The 17,588-nt window shown below is 41.4% G+C and overlaps 1 protein-coding gene across 1 annotated transcript in view; it reads left to right on the top strand.

Moving 5' to 3' along the window:
• Nucleotides 1-16,647, top strand: part of LOC136019350 (transmembrane 9 superfamily member 2-like) — a 28,699-nt gene extending 12,052 nt beyond the window's left edge. The window contains exons 10-17 of the mRNA XM_065689469.1: nt 3,639-3,771; nt 4,541-4,660; nt 4,834-4,891; nt 7,337-7,496; nt 7,990-8,141; nt 9,539-9,650; nt 10,073-10,244; nt 16,051-16,647. Coding sequence (XP_065545541.1) covers nt 3,639-3,771; nt 4,541-4,660; nt 4,834-4,891; nt 7,337-7,496; nt 7,990-8,141; nt 9,539-9,650; nt 10,073-10,244; nt 16,051-16,118 — 975 coding nt within the window. The 3' untranslated portion in view covers nt 16,119-16,647. The remainder of the gene's footprint in view (nt 1-3,638; nt 3,772-4,540; nt 4,661-4,833; nt 4,892-7,336; nt 7,497-7,989; nt 8,142-9,538; nt 9,651-10,072; nt 10,245-16,050) is intronic.
• The last annotated feature ends 941 nt before the right edge of the window (nt 16,648-17,588 follow it).

Raw genomic sequence — 17,588 nt, 5'->3', positions numbered from 1 at the left:
GGCCCTGCTTGGGCACGGAGGTTGGACAAGATGAGCTCCAGAGGTCCCTCCCATCAATCCCTGAGTGATAGGTGAGATTCCTTGTTAATGCAGGCCCATTTTAAGTCATGTTATATGGCCTTAGCAAAGGACCTGCACTGTATGTGTTGCAGAGACATCTGTAGCACAGAATTAAAGACTTACTACTGCCTTTAGCATATTTTCTGCCTGAAAATAGGTTTTATAGTTTGAACTATCAAACTTGATAAGTGCTTTTTGCCTTTTTGGGAGGTCAGGCTTAAAACTACTGCAGACAGGTATTGTCCTCTCTGTAATGAAGCTGCTTTAGGAAGCTCAGGTGTTGTCACTTTTCCAGTTCCAGGTGTTTCTTTAGAGTAGTTTGTAGTATAGCTTGTCCAGAAAGCAAGTGTGCTAGCACTTGCGATGTTTGAGAAGTTTGTACTCTAGATTTCATGGGAAGTATGATGCTTTGCAACTTTATAAAGCAAAGAAAAACCCCAAACCAAACCCAGTATATGAGTTGATTATTGCAAAAAAGGATCAAAACCTAAACCAACGGGAAATAATGGAGTGAAATTAGTGAGAGGCTCAGTAGTTGTCTTGCTGGATGTTATGGGAAAGAGTCTGACTGATACAAATTGATGTTGCCTTTTGCCTGTGGCTAGAAATTGTGGTGAAATCATAGAATCCCAGAGCGGTTTGGGTTCAAAAGGACCTTAAGATCATCCAGTTCCAACTCCCCTGCCACTACTAGACCATATCGCCCAAGGCTCTGTGCAGCCTGGCCTTGAACACTGCCAGGGATGGAGCATTTACCACTTTGACCAACCTGTTCCAGTGCTTCGCCACCCAAAGAACTTCTTCCTTAGATCTAACCTGAACTTCCCCTGTTTCAGTTTGAGCCCATCACCCCTTGTCCTATCACTACAGTCCCTGATGAAGAGTCCCTCTCCAGCATTCTTGCAGCCCCATTCAGTTACTGAAAGCTGCTTTGAGATCTCCATGCAGTTTCTCGTTTCCAGGCTGAACAGCCCCAATGTTCTTAGCCTGTCTTCATATAGGAGGTGCCCCAACCCCTGCTCATCCTTGTTGGCCTCCTCTGGACTTGCTCCAACAGTTCTATGTCCTTCCTATGTTGAGGACACCAGAACTGCACACAGTGCTGCAAGTGGGGTCTCACAAGAGCAGAGCAGAGGGGCAGGATCACCTCCTTCAACCTTCTGCTCGTGCCTCTTTTGATGTGTATGGTTGTCTTTGTCTCCTGTTAGGAGATTATATATGAACTGCAACATTTCAACCTGACTTCTGCTCACTAGCTGTGTTAGAACTACTTGGGGGGTTGTGTGAATGATGGGGTTTTGATTTTGGTCCCTATAATGGCTTTGCTGCCTTAATGGAAAAGAATATAACTGATTGTGAGTTAATAAGACTTGACCAGTGGATGAGTGAAAGGCTGAATAAAGATGATTCCTCCTCATTGGTAAAAGTGGTATCTGCGAGCCATAGAGGAGAAATAATGTCAGATACTACAAAGGTTTGAATTTTCATTGTTGTTGCTATCTGGATAAAGGAATACTTTAAAATGCACAAAAATGTTTCATATTGAAACTAACATCTGAAAGTACTTTTATTCTTCTTTGGTTTTGATATTTAATATCTTTTGTTAATGCAAATGCAGACCCTAATTTAAAGGGGAAGAATTTTTCACATCCTTTAACTGATGGCTTTTGAGAAGCTCCTGTTTGATCTCTCAATTAAATTATGTCCAATATCTTATACTGTCTTGTCCTTATTAGTTGGCCATTCTTAATGTGATAAGGAGGAAGACATGTAGGAGCTTGGTTAGTTTTGATGGATAACAGAAGGAATAGGTGTGACTTCCAAAAAGCCATGCTTTGTTTTCCTGCCAGTTTGTGGGACTTCAAGATCTGTTACAGTTCAAGGAGCTGTTTTATATGTCATAGGTGTGAATTAGTGGTACAAAAGAGGACCTGGGCTGAAGAAGCTGCAGGGGAGCAACTTAGTATCTCACACGTAGGGAAAGCTGGTGATCGATGTGCAAGCCAGAGCCGGTGGTCTTGGTATGCACATTTCATGTTCAGCTGATACCAACTGGCTTTTAGTATGATGTAGATGTGGTGAGACTTGCATTAATTAAGTGTTTGGAAGTCATGGAGTTGCTTTGAGGATCTTATGACTAAGAGAAGATACCTGAAGAGAATTCGTGTCAATGCATTTTGAAGAGTGAGTGGTAAAACGTTTTGAGTCTCTTTGATCATGACTGAGTGCAGGTGACTTAGTCTTTGTTAGAATATTTTGAGAACCAGGCTAAATTAATGGCTAAGATGCAGATTTATTAATTCCTTTTAAGATTTAGAGTAATTTTTAGCATGTTGGCCAAGATTCAAAAGTAGCTTTTTGGCTTTGCCTTAGCTATTTTGCTGTGACTGTAAAGCGTAGCTTCCTTGTTGTGTCAGGAACTAAAGTACTAAGCATTTATTTCTGCTTGGTGTTCATCATGTTGAAAACAGGTAAGGATTTACTTCAGATGGTAACCTTTAAATTCTTTCATTCCTTAGTTACAACTACCTTCTGTCTTACCTCAGAACTTTATCATCATCATCACAATTAGTTCGCAGACTTAAAGGAAAGTCTGGTCTTTGTGCTGCTTTAACCAAACAAACCTTTCCTTACTGGAAAAGCACTGATGTGTTGGAATTATACCTTGAGATCTGGTAGCATTTTCTTTGCAGGCAGAGGTAGTTGGGGTTTGAGTTTCTTTGTCCTATCTTCTGTTTAATAGTTTTTAGGTTTTGTGTTAGTAATCGGACTTCTGAGAGTAATATCTGGCCAGAAAATACAAGCAAATTAAGATGCTCTGTGTCATTCACCGCTTGGGTCTGTATTCTTTCTAGCCCTGTTTTTTTGTGTGCTGTACTCCTAGTGGTAAGCAGTCCATTAAACTAACCTCAATACTTGTTGAATGAAACCTGTATCTCTTAACTTTGTGAGGAAGAGAGTGACCTTCTTGAGGGGTTGGTTCTTTGTGGTCGTGTGTGTTTGGTTGGTTTTGTGAAGGGAAGTGTTTGACTTGGTTGAAAAGTTCTGTTGTTAGTGGTTCCTTAGAGCTGCTGGACTGAGGATTCCTTCCCTGATCCATCCATTCACCTCTGGCACTGCGACAAAGAGTATTGGTACTTGCCCCTGTGATTGTGGGGAGCAAACTTTCTTCTGGAGTACAGAGGCCTTTTAATTCTTTCCCAGTATTGTCATTAAGACTGATATGCTTTGGAAGAGGCAAGAAAAGACAAATGCTTGAACTAGCTTGAAATGCTATAATCCAAGTTAAATGGAATGCTTTGTTTTAGTTTAGATTTAGAATGATGTTATATGGCTTGGCTAATTACATTTTGTTTCTCCTTGCTTTAAGAGATGAGGATTTTCTTGATAAAGCCTGCCTTTTTCTTTCACTGAACCATTAGGGGGTCATAAAAATGAAAGAGTGATGAATCAGATGCAATTAGTCTGTCTTTAGATCTAAACTGGAATTTAATCAGACTTTAAATATGGATTTTGCATCATGTTAATTCACTACAGCTTTATGCGTCTTTGCTAAAGACATTGCTGATTTTATACAGGAAGATGCCCAAGAGGAATTTGGCTGGAAGCTGGTCCATGGAGATGTGTTTAGACCTCCAAGGAAGGGGATGTTACTGTCTGTCTTCTTGGGCCAAGGAACTCAGATCTTCATTATGACATTTATTACCTTATGTGAGTAACTATTAAGTGATGTGTTTGTCATGTTATAGTATAAGAAAGATGCAATATTATTAGGTGATAGAAGCCTTCTTTTGGAAATTAATTCCTTCCTTTAGTAAAATATTAATATAGTTTCATAGCAGCAATCTAGGTAGCTTCAGTAATGCTGCTGTAAGCAGTGTAATTCCAAACATGCTATCTGGGCTCGTTCTCATTCTTCATGATGCAGAAATGAAGCTTCCTTGTTACAAGTTTGGTTTTGGTTTGTAAAAGGGGTTTGTTGTGTTGTAATTTATCCAAAGGTCCAGTAATGCAAGTTCAAAGACATAAAATCAAAGCTTTGTTTTGTTCTCAGAACACTTTCTATCTAATACTTGTGTCACAACAGTCTGCAGCCATGCAGGAATAAGAGCAAGAATGCACACCAGTGGAACAATACTGACACAACACTGAGATTGAGAGCCTGTTATATATATGTGGTGATGGAGACTGTCACAAGTTGGTGTTTTATTGTATGCTGTCTATACAATATGTCATAGAGAATCTCATAATGGTTTGGGTTGGAAAGGACCGGAAGATCATCCATTTCCAACCCGCTGCCATGGGCAGGGATGCCTCATGCTAGGTCATGTCACCCAGGGCTATGGCCGTGGGATGGGGGTATATGAGAGCTTATGCTCATTTAAATATTGGGTAGTGATAGGGATAAACCTTTACAGTAATGTGTTACAGAGGAGTTTTGCTACCCATCCACAGATGACTAAATCCTTTGTCTCTTTAGTCCTAGCTTGCCTTGGTTTTCTTTCTCCTGCCAACCGTGGTGCTTTGATGACCTGTGCAGTTGTGTTGTGGGTCTTACTGGGAACTCCAGCTGGTTATGTGTCTGCTAGAATGTACAAAAGTAAGTACACGTTTGTTCAGTGTGACACAGCAGGGTAAATTCAGAGTTGCTGGGTTTAATGTAAACCTCACACTGGAGCTGGTGTCTCGGACAACAAACCTGCTTCTTACTGCCCTACTGCAAAACAGTGGCAAAAAGCCTTGAACTTGAACTTGTTTTTATCTTTTCTTCAGCATTTAGAGGTGAGAAGTGGAAGACAAACGTTTTGCTTACAGCTCTGCTCTGCCCTGGGTTAGTATTGTTTGCCCTTGTTCTTTTATTCTTAAGTGTAGAGGAATGTGAGGTGGGAAGGAATGGGGAGAAAAGTGAACTGTCCTGTTCGTGTGCCGTTTTGCCTTATTGTTCTCCAAGTTGTTCCTTTTGAATGTTGCCTATCTTTGAATGTAAAGAGAAATGAATTCTGAAGAGTTGGAGCCTAGAACTCTACGACAGAGCTTCTTAGCATCTTGTTTGGTGTCCAGGGCTGGGAGGAATGATGGGCCTCCCTCACAAGGCAGCATCACAGCCTGTGAGAATCACTGCAGCAGAGCATTAGGCACAGTGGTGGGCCAGTTCCAGTTATGTACCTCAGCACTTGAAATGTTCCAGATAATCTTGTCCTAACTGGGAATAGGTATGGCCACTTTGTGGTTTCTTGGTAACTTTGTAGTGTCTGTAGTGCTTTTCTGTAAATAGGGAGACAGCCTTTTAGGCAGAACCTCTATTACCTTAATTATAGTATCAGTGTTTTCTTGTACCCGTATTATTAAAAAGAACACAGGAAATATAACTTAAATGTCTTATAGCTATATAGTGCTATACTAAACAGCAGATGTTTCCCTTGCTCCTGGGTGAGAATGATGCAGAGATTCTCTTCAATTGGATATAATCTTATATAAAAGTAGGTAGTGTTTCTGATATGGCTGTAGTGTGTATCACACTATGGCAAATACTGTCATGCTTGGGAAGAGTAGTGCCTCTATTTTTCATCTTCTCATAGCTCTCAAGACCTTCCGTGTGAATTAAGTCAGTGAAGAAAGGGAGCAGAAACCAATTTCTTCAAGTCTTCTGTATTTCTTAGGTGCAACTTTGGGTACATGAAGCTCTCCCTTGACAAGTGCCCTTGGCAAAAGTTGAGCCAAAGATTATAAATCATTTGTTAAAGTATTTCTCCCCCCTCAAATGAATAAAACATGACTTGGTTTTGAGTCAAGTAGGATTTTATCAAGTGAAAAGTGTGTGATAACAACCGAGTGTAGTGTTTCTATGAGGAAATCTTACTTCTAAACCAAATGTGCTGCGGTCTCCCTGCTGTCATTTAGATGTTATCAAGAGAGCAAAGAAAATATTTCAGTGGCAGAAATACCATGCTGATCATTTACATTCCCAAAGAAATGAAGTTGCACAGAGGAAGGAAAATGATTGGGGATGGTGCAGTAGGAACAGATGTCTTGATTATGTTATGTTACTTTAGTGAATTTGCATAATATCATAAACAGCCCAAGGCCATTCGAGTCCCAGGAGACTGATGGCAGCTCATGTTTGCAGTACTTCTAAATTTGGGGGGGGTAACTGGGGTCTGTGTTAGGAGCTTGGGCACATTATAAAGATTAGCAAGTCTTTAAACTGGCTTTGATTTGTTATATTTTGTTCCACAAGACGCTTACACCAGGGGTCGCTTGGGTGTGCTTGTTTAACCATTGCCCCAGCCAGTTTGGGTGAGTGTAAGGCCTCTCCTAGGGCAAAAGAAACCTGTTCTCTCTCCTTAGACAGAGCTCTAATCCTCCCTCCTTTGTTTTTAAATACATTGGAGGATGTATGTTCGCTTCAGAGCAGTTTAAACTGTGCCTCGGGAACACCTTTTCAGCAAAAGCCCAGGCAAGAGGCCCTTCCTGAACTGAATTCTCTGTGCTGCATCTCCAAATCCATGAACAGTGGCAAGCAGTTTTTTCTGTGGAAAAAGTAAAACTGTTCCTTTACAGTACCTCCTGCTTTGTTTGGGATGGGATGGTTGAAATCATTTTACATCTCAGAGTTGTTTTCTAGTGGTTTCCCACAATGTTTAGAACATGAGGCAGATGCACTCAACTGGGGAGGGAAGAACAGGGCTGGAGACATGTCATGACTGCTACAGTCTTTGAGTTTGGCAAAGGTATGGGCTGCTTAACTGTGTGACTTCATGAGGTATTAATACAGATATTCTTGCTTTAATCCACCCTTCTGCTCCTGTGTTGCTGTGACAGATGCTGCAGCAGGGAGTATGTTTGTTGTGAGAGTGACATGTGGCTTCCTAAATAAGAGATTTTGCCATCGTTGTGTTGTTTCAGAGGGCATTTACTAACTCTGAAGGACCTCAGTAAAGGAATTATATGACTGGCAGTAATGGGAAAGGTGATTCAGATAGAGGGTTGTTTCTTTATTGTCTATTTTTGCATTCTTTGTATGCATTCTTATAATGGAATATTTCTGTTACTTATGGTTTTATGTGCAGAGTCTGTATTGAAATAGTGGTTTTACTGTAGATACTTGCATTGGAAGCATTTTTACATCAAAGTAACAAGGACTGTTAAGGAATGAAAGGTTGTAAGAAGCTATGTTGTTCTGATGCAGACTCGTTACTGCTTTATGGTTTTTAATGCTAACGGATATCTATTCCTTCCCAAATATTTTACCATCTTTTTGTGATATATTTTTCAGCATTGTCTTTGCTGATTTCTTCATCATGAACCTCATCCTGTGGGTGAAAGGATCCTCAGCTGCCATCCCTTTCGGCACTTTGGTTGCTATCCTAGCAATGTGGTTTGGAATCTCAGTCCCACTGACTTTTGTTGGTGCATATTTTGGCTTCAAAGAGAAGGTAGGGCTCTTTGAGCACAGATTTGAAATGCACTTGTCCTCTGGAGTTGAATCATTAGATCCTCAAGCATGTAAGATCTGTTTGGATTGAAATGTCTGTGGCACTATGGTTGTAAAACGATGTTTCGCTTTCTCGATATTACAACTATAACTTGGGTTTATGCTTGTAATCATAGAATCCCAGGTTGGTTTGTGTTGAAAGGGACCTTAAACTCGCCCAGTTCCAATCCGCTGCCACAGGCAGGGACACCTTCCACTAGAGCAGGTTGCTTCAAATCCCATCCAAACTGGCCTTGAACACTGCCAGGGATGGGGCATATGTGTTTATTCCTAATGATGGTACCAAGTTTGTAGCTTATTTTATTAGGTAACTTGTGATGGCTTAGCAAAGAAAATCAGCTGATTGTCAAATCTTCAGATGCAGATATTGGGGAAAAGTAATCTGATTTATGATTTAACAACTTTTCTTTTAATTACATTCATTTCTCCTAAAGCCTATTGAGCATCCAGTACGTACAAACCAGATTCCTCGCCAAATTCCAGAGCAGTCCTTCTTCACAAAGCCCTTGCCTGGTATCATCATGGGGGGGATCTTGCCCTTTGGTTGTATTTTCATTCAACTGTTTTTCATTCTGAATAGCATTTGGTGAGTATCACTCTGTTTACTGTTGTTGTTCTAGTTTATGCTGGTTTAATAATAAACACACAGTGAGCTTGAACATCCCAAACCAGTTAATATAAGGAATAAACCAATTTGTCAGTTTATCTTCTTGCAGACTTGTGTGGAATTCCAGCATCTGCATATTTATCCCTGTGCTCAGAACTTATAAAACTACTTCTCATTGACAGCTGCAAAGTATGAAGTTCAAGTCCTATTTTCTTGTTTCCTCTTTCTGGCTCTGAATAGTACCAATGTGGTTTCATGCTGTTGTGATTAGGTGGATCCTAATCCTTTGTGTGTGTTATGATTTATAAAACTAACATGGAGCGGTTTCAGCTGTTAAATCAAAATCAGGTCAAGAATTTGGGATTCCATGATCTGTAAAACAAAGACATGCAAACACCACTCCTAAATCTAGTCAAAACCTACTTAAGCAAGTGCATGGAGAGTTAAACCAGTGCAGTCTGTCATAACTTCCACAGGGCAAACATGGAATGTGGTTCAGTGAAAAATACTAACCTGAAAGTGCCAGGTTAAGGTGTCCTCTGTTTATGTTGAGATTTCTTACAGAGCAGGTTTCTACATTAGTTCTTAAATCAAACCTGTTAGATACGTTAGCCTTTCATGTGAGTGCTCAACAAAGGTAGAAACCATCTAATATGGCTGTGCTGGAAAAGGTAATTTTCATTATTTATCCCAGAAAAGGGAAGCAATGAGGGAATGTGCAACTGATACCCTTCTGTCAAATGTTATGCTGCAGTAATTGTCACCATCACTCAGTAAAGTTGGTTACTTCTCTTACCTGAAAGACATCAGATTAAAAGTAGCCAAATATGTTCCCATTGCATTTATTTTCCTGAGTGCTTTTGGGTTTGGTCAGACTTAGTCTGGGGATAGACTGGGAATGGAGGAGCATCCTGTTGGATGTAATGAGGAGATGCAGAGACATCTGATAAGACTTAGCTGCAGTAGGAGGAAGGAAGCACCTACTGTAGCTGAGGAAGGGTACAGGTGATGCAAGAGTGAGAAGTTAAAGTCCTCCCAAGAAAGAGATCTGAAGTGATCAACATCTCTAGAGGAAATTATCCATAACTGTTCTGTAGGAAAGCTCATAGACACTAATTTCAGGAGAAGCAAACAGAACACTTTGAGCACTGCTCTGTAGAGCAGTGGGTTTATTTCTGCCAGCTTAAATGAATGGATATTTACAGGGCACAACTCGGAGCACAACTCAGGCATCAGCTGATAGTGGTAAAGACAAAGTTATCTCAGTGGTGTGGGGTTTGGGGTTTCTGTTTTGGTTACCTCAGCACCTGCAGTGGCACTGTAAAATAGCTCAAGACTTCAACCTGAAATGACTCTTGGTTTTGTTCTTATTTCAGGTCTCATCAGATGTATTACATGTTTGGATTCCTCTTCCTTGTTTTTATAATCCTCCTTATCACATGTTCAGAAGCTACAGTTTTGCTATGCTACTTCCATCTGTGTGCAGAGGTAAAAAGTACAGTTTTGATGTAGGTAACATTTTGAGGTAGAAGATAGTAGAAATAGTTGAGGTATTCCCATACACTGTGGTGTGCTGTATATAGGAATACCCATATATTCCCATATACAGTCCATATGTGATTGGATTGGATTGTCAGCCTTTGACATGCTTCTGGAATGCACCTTTTGCTTCCAAATTCACCCTTTGCAGCAGATAAACAAGAATCAGCAGCCTTGATCTTAGGATGATTTCATGTTCATAGTGGAAGTGATAGAGCTGACTTGGAGAAAGCAAGAAGTATCTGTGCTGTGTTGGAATCCTTCTTTTTTTGAGGCAAATTTTGAAGAATTAAATGTATTTCATGAGACAATGTTTGTTTTTAACCTGGTTTTTATGTGTTGTCTCTTACTGAATGGTCTGGTTCTTTCAGGATTATCACTGGTGGTGGCGCTCATTCTTGACAAGCAGCTTTACAGCAGTTTATCTCTTCATCTATGCAGTTCATTACTTCTTCTCGAAACTCCAGATAACAGGAACTGCCAGCACTATTTTATACTTTGGTTACACAATGATCATGGTCCTGATCTTTTTCCTTTTCACAGGTAAGTACCGTTTTCAAACGGAAATGAATGGGGGGATGGTCCATTTTTACAATGAGAAACTCTATCTGAAACATCAAATGCACTTTAGGCTGTGTTGCTTTTATGGTTTGTGATTCACACATCACAATAAGAGATTTAAGGTATTTTTTTCCCCTAACTTAAAATTACATTTACTTATAGTATAATTAATTTTCTTTTCTTGCATATTCTATTAGCATTGAGTTCAAACCATTACATTTTCAAAGTGCTGTTCTTGTTCACTTTGATATCAGGTGTTTTAACTTGAGTCTGGATTTCAACTGTGGTTCTAGAAGTTGTATAGATAGAGATAATTGCATATGGAGAATAAAAGATGCTTTCAGCTTTCATTATTAGCAAGTGAAGCAGGTTGGTGCTGAGCAAAACGTGGCTGTTGACAATGGAGTTGTGATGCTATTAGAGGTGGTCTTACCTGCTCATTAAGCACCACTTCCTAATGACAGGAATGTGCCTTAACTGTGTAGGAAGTTACTTGAAATATGGCTACTAATAGCAGTCCAACTTCTCTGATGTTACTCATGCAGACTAAGTGTTTTCTACAGAATGACTCTAATGTTCATAATCACTTGACTCAAACTATAATTTTGAGGTTGATTTGATGAGAAATCTGTGCCAGTTTTACCATGTGTTAGATGAAATTAGAAGCTCTTTGAAGGGTACTGGCCTTTAAAAATAGCCAGGAGCGTTTTATGTTGGTGTTCATTATACTGCTGCTGTTGTGAATATAGTTTTAACACATGAAGTCACATCTTTTATTTATCGCTGTCTTTAGTATCATGAAGTAATGCAGTGGCAGAACTAGAGAAAGTCACAGAATCCCAGACTGGTTTGTGTTGGAAGGGACCTCAAAGCTCATCCAGTTCCCACTGCTGCCTCATGGGCAAGGACCCCTTCCACTGGAGCAGCTTGCTCCAAGCCCCATCCAACCTGGCCTTGAGCACTGCCAGGCATGGGGCAGCCACAGCTTCTCTGGGCACCCTGTGCCAGAGCCTCAGCACCCTCCTAGGGAAGAGCTTCTGCCTAAGAGCTCATCTCAGTCTCCCCTCGGGCAGGTTCAAGCCATTCCCCTTGGCCTGTCCCTACAGGCCCTTGTCCCAAGCCCCTCTCCAGGTTTCCTGCAGCCCCTTTAGGCGCTGGAGCTGCTCCAAGTTCTCTCAGGAGCCTTCTTCAGGCTGAACAAGCCCAGTTATACAATGGATTTTTCAAAAAACCAACCTTTACATTCATTCCTAAGATTTGTGATAGAGGATCTCTCTGTGCATGATAATTTGTATTGTTACTTTTTAACATCACCTGCCTGATTATTGAAACCTATTCTAAATACTTTATGTTGGCTTATGAAATGCATCACTTGGCTTCCTCAATGCAGTCAAGAAAGAGTGGCTAAAATAAGCATTGAAAGTAAGTCTTAGCATCAGACTTCAAGTTTGTCAGTTTAACAATGAGAAGAACCTCTTTCATCCTTATTGCCTTTAATGCTGGTTGATATGACAAAATAAAGCAGTGTTCATAGTAAAACACTGAAGGAAATTACTGTGTTTGAGCAATTATATTTAATAATATTAACAGGCTCTTCCTGCTGGATTTCTGCTATCGTTTTGTTATTTAGACCTGTGGCTTCTAAAGAAAGTAGAACCAAGAAGTTCTGTATAGAAGTGGAGATAGAAAGGGAGGAGGATTTAACTATAGTTTTTAACTGTATCCCTGCCCATGGCAGGGGGGTTGGAACTAGATGATCTTAAGGTCTTTTCCAGCCCTAACTATTCCATGTTTCTATGATTCTATGAAACACGGAAATTAGTATATTGCCATTTAAACCTTTACTTAAATCCTGGTGAAACGCACAACCTCCAGATGTCCTCCGTAACATACGTGTATTTAAAGAAGCACCAAACTGTAGTCTAAACTGTTTTAATTCCTTTTAAACTGAAACAATATGTTAATGTGTGCCTGGGGTTTAGCATAGGTTAGTTGCTATCCTGCCAATTTCAATTTCACTTACAAGATGCAAATTGGGAGAATTAAAAATATCCCTTTCATATATAAAAGGATAATTGCAATTGGCATGGCAGCTGCTGGAATGGCATTAAAAGCTTCAGATGTGCTGCTGCTCCTGGAGTTCTTGATGTGGAGGCCCCAAAAGTACAAGAAGAAACTGGGCTGCTGTTGTTTTTGCAGTGTCTTATTGTTTTAAGAGAACCACAGTAGTGAGGGCTGTGCTGCATTTCTGCTCCATGAAGAAAGCTACTACATGGTCACCCTTTAATAGAATAGCTTGTCATGAGAAAGGCAATGGGCGTAGGAGGTATACGGAGTGTGTAGTAAATCCTTGCCAATGTAAAATGCTGTGATAAATTTCCATGTTTAGTTTGAAGATTGATTTTTGGGTGGTTGAAGAAGTGTGAGCAGTAGGTTGAAGGAGGTGATCTTGCCCCTCTGCTTGGCTCTCATGAGACCCCACTTGGAGTCTTGCATGCAGTTCTGGTGTCCTTAACAGCACAGGAAGGACATGGAGCTGTTGGAGCAAGTCCAGAGGAGGCCACGAGGATGATCGGGGGCTGAAGTACCTCCCCTATGGAGACAGGCTGAGACCATTGGGGCTGTTCAGCCTGGAGGAGAGAAGCTGCATGGAGACTTCAGAGCAGCTTCCAGTGTCTGAAGGGGGCTGCAAGGATGCTGGAGAGGGACTCTTCATCAGGGACTGTAGTGATAGGACCAAAGGGTGATGGGTTCAAGCTGAAACAGGGGAAGTTCAGGTTGGAGATAAGGAAGAAGCTCTTTACTATGAGGGTGCTGAGGCGCTGGCGCAGGGTGCCCAGAGAAGTGGTAAATGCTCCATCCCTGGCAGTGTTCAAGGCCAGGTTGGACGGGGCTTGGAGCAAGCTGCTCCAGTGGAAGGTGTTCCTGCCCATAGTGGGGGGTTGGAACTGGTCCTTTTGTACCTAAACCATTCTGTAATTCCATAGAATGTGAGCTATTCTGGACAGGGGACTTGAGCAGATGACATCTAGCTTTGTTTTGTCAAATAATCCTTAGTAGCACTGTCTTTGCAAAATAAGGGTTCAGTCCTTCACAAGTTCATGGTGTGAGGGAGTTTGCTAATATAACTTTACACGCTGTTGGTGTTAATAACATTCTTCTGTATGTATGTTCCCCAAATGGGACCTGGTTCTGTGCCACTTAACTTAGCACTAGGTATTTTGGTTTTCCTCATTCTTGCCTATTAGGTCTCAGCAACTGACATACAGATAGGAAGGGGACTGTTAATACATCCTTTGTGGCAGTGTATTGTGTGGTCATGACAAAAGGAATCATAACGAATAAGTAAATGGGAAGTGAATGCTAGCAGTGACAATAATATCATCTGTGTGGTGAAATCTAACAACTAATGTGCACACCCGAAGCAGACAGTTTTATTTCCATCACAAAGTGCAGCTAATCTTTCAGGAAATAAGACGTGTAGTTGAATGGGGGATAGCTATATGATTACATGCGGTTTATGCCGGGAGACAATGCTGAATATAGTCAAAGGATGTTGCTTTACTGTGACCTCTATTTTTGAACATCATTTTCACTTGTGAGTTAATGCCATTTTCAAAATTGAGTTTTGATCTTCTGGGTAGATTGTGTTTAGAATCCAAGATTCTGAAGCACCTACCACTGTGCAGTGATTGAAAGCAGTATGATACAGAGAGCTTTTAAGGTACATAAGAAGTATCAGCCAAGTGAAGAGTGCTTTTCTATTTGCTTTCTTACAATCTGTTCGTGCTTGGAATTCTTTTTTCGTCATTAAACAATAAAGCTACAAGAAACAAGGAGAGCAGAACACTCTGCTTAATGTATTTTGGCATTCTGTGCAGTAATCCTTGCTTTTAATGTCGAATTTAAAACAGTTATTAATAACTTTCCCTTACCCAGCTAGATGTGAGTTCTCTGTGGTTAAGATCTACTCTCTGTGTTCAAGATCTCTGTGTATAAGAGAACTGTTGCTGAGTGGTGGTATGTATATTGCAGACCAGGTTATTCAACAGTGTATGAACTGGCGGACAAAGATCAAAAGCCAGTGGAGGTATCAGTGTCCAGTCTGATCTTTGAGAATCTTGTGTACTATTCAGGTGAGGTACTTTTGACAGTGGGGGCCTTAGGTCCATGTTCCTTTTGAAGTGGATAGCTTTATGAACCAGAAACATCTGGAATCTGTAGGATACATTCATTCATGGGAGGGAAGAAGAAATGGTAATACTGGTAAGCCCTCGCTATTGATGTGGAGGTAACAACAGAAGGAGTCTCTGCTGACCAGAAAATCACAGAATCCTAGGCTGGTTTGGGTTGGAAGGAACCCTAAGGCTCCTGCAGTTCCAAGCCCCTGTTATGGGCAGGGACACCTTCCACTGGAGCAGGTTGATCCAAGCAGCATCCAGCCTGGCCTTGAACACTGCCAGGGATGGGGCATGGATTGTACTGACTGCATAAGGCTGTATCCTGGTGATGAGTGTAGCCTTTCCCTCCTGAGCTTCGAAGTTCATGGTTCAAATCTGGTGTCTGACAAACACTGCCACTTACCGCTTGCGTTAGAACCCATAGTCTTTTTGTAGTTCCAGTACATTGACAAAATTCCTGATTAAAAATTAAAAAAGGATGTTAAAAAGGATGCTAAATCAGACTTTTTTAGGAGGGAAGTTGAAAATCAATGCCACTGAAACCTGTGAAAATCTGTTTATGGATCAAATGCATCCTCTCTGTGTGAAGTCTTCAGGTTCTGCTATGAGGCCGCGTTTTGTAGAACACTTGTATCAGGAAGATTCAGAGTGACAAGGACTGGAGGATAGTACGGTGGGGTTAGAGTGTGTTCCCATATTAAGTTATGGCATGCTTAGAAAATGGTGGCAAATCTCATTCTGGTGTTAGTTATACCTTAAATATCTATCTGCTATTCTAGAACACAATAACAGGACAAAAATAGATCTCCTCTGTTAAACAGTTGGGAAAAATGTTGCTTTCAAGGCTGTAAAAGGCTCAAAGTGGGTTATTTTATGAAAATACACATAAGTGGCTGTGAACTATTTAGGCTGTAGACCTGAAAACCCAGGTAGGGATTGACTTTGTGTGCCTATAAAAGTCTGTTTCCTAAATGGCACTTGTGTGCTTGCTAGTGGTGACAGCAGCATCACATTCAATGGTTGAAATGTACGTCAAGCAGCCTCTGGTCCTAAAAGTCATAGGAGCATAGAATCAACCAGGTTGGAAAAGCCTTTTGGACTAATCCAGTCCAACCATTCCCAGCGCTGCCAAGGCCACCACTGCCCTATGGCACTGAGGCCTCGTCTCCACAGGGTGTGAGCACTTGCAGGGCCGGTGCCTGCAGCCCTGCCCTGGGCAGCCTGTTCCAATGCCTGAGCACCCTCTGGGGCAGGAATTGTTCCTCAGCTCCATCTGAACCTGCCCTGGGGCAGCTTGAGGCCGGTTCCTCTTGTCCCATCCTTTGCTCCTTGGGAGCAGAGCCCAGCCCCTCCTGGCTCCATCCTCCTGTCAGGCACTTGTAGGGAGCCATCAGGTCCCCCCTGAGCCTTCTCCAGACTGAACCCCCTCAGATCCAAATCAATAACTTAGCCTAGGGATGAACGTGTGGTGTGAAGTTTAACAAGTGCTGTTCTCTGGCTCGTGAGCTGGATTACAGTGCTGTACTCTGTCCTGCTGGGAACTACTTGTTGGGTTTCTCTGTGAGCAAACTCTAAGATGCACTAACCATTTCCCTTTCTCATTTTAGGGACTATTGGATTCTTTGCCTGCTTCTGGTTTGTAAGTAAGATTTACAGCGTTGTGAAAGTGGACTGAGAAGCTTCAAGTGGCTTTTGAACACATCTCCCTCTGATAATTTTACCATGTATTGGAAAGCATCCTGCATAATTACTCTGATTTGTAAATGCTGAAGAGCGGCCTACAGCATCAAATAGGGATTTTTATGGAAGGAAATGGCACCACTGGAACCCTGTTTACATCAGTATACTCCTTGAACATGTTAATTCTAAGAATTCAAACAAATGACGTCCCAAATTGGATTTAGGACACCCAAAAATTCTGGTTCGAGTGCATTATACAGTCCTCCGGCTGAAATTCCTTGTGATCTGGGTTATCTTTGTTACCTTTTTTGGTTACTCATTTATATCCCATGAATGCATAGGACTGTCAAGTTAAATCTATGTAAAATGTGAATTTTTTTTAACTTAAGTATGATTGTACATATTCTCCTGCACCTTCTTTACAAATAGGTATCTTCTTACAAATGTACATGCATTTAGTGTCATGTAGACTTTATCAAAGGCACCAACACTGGGTTTTGTTCAAATAAAAGTGCACAACTCCACCTGACCTGGCTTCTTTCTTGTTAAACCTTCACTACTTGGACACAGATCCCTTTGGTTTGATCTGTTTATGGTTTCGGAGTTTTATATTGGTGGTAAGCAACTTGGTTGTGACTTTGGCTGTACATTGGCAAGCAGGAGGACGGGGAGGTCACTTGAACCCATGCCTGTAGGATGGACAGGGGCTTCTGAAGCTGCTGCTGCTATTCCCTGTGCCTCAGCTGTGCTGCCGTCACTTCACCCAGGTGCTATTGCTTTCAAACAAAGAGCGAAAGCCTTTTCCTCCTTTTAGGTCTCCAGTACACACATCTCATTGTCCTTTATCCAATGAAGGTTGTATGCAGCTTCTTGAGAGGTTTTGCTGTGAATTCAGTGGGTTGGGAAATGATTTTGGGTCATTCTTAAAGGTGAAGCCTTTCTTCCTGCTCTGCAGGGCTTGTGCTGAAACGCTGGATTACATGAGCTGCCGTATCTGAATAGCATCTTCAGTTATAAGCTTGCATTCTTCTCAGGAATGGCGAGGTTTTAGAGGCTCTCCAAAGTCTTGGATTGCCCTTGAAGCTGAGCAGAGTCACTGCAGACGCAGAATTCACATAGCAGTGGTACTGACCCCGCTGGAGATGATGAGTAAGGGGATGTTCACTCAGATTAATGGGTGAAATACTCAAAGCTTATTAACTGGCATATGGAAACATTCATCGCTGGAAGCTGCTTTTCCATGGCTAAGCCTGCAATTTAACAAGACCCAAAACGACTCCCTATCTTTTTGTGGGCATACACGTACCAGGTAACTCTAGTTAATGCCAAAATGGAATCTTTGCTATGAGGATTTCAAGTCTCACCTCCATGTGTAGTTACTCCACCCAGGTTACTTAGTGTAAGACAACAGATCACCTGATGAAGCTGGGATAAAAAGGAGGCTTTAAACAACAAAAAGAACCAA

Source organism: Lathamus discolor, chromosome 9 (genome assembly GCF_037157495.1).
Source record: "Lathamus discolor isolate bLatDis1 chromosome 9, bLatDis1.hap1, whole genome shotgun sequence".
Lineage (NCBI taxonomy): Eukaryota > Metazoa > Chordata > Aves > Psittaciformes > Psittacidae > Lathamus > Lathamus discolor.
This window is presented reverse-complemented; position numbering and strand designations above follow the sequence as displayed.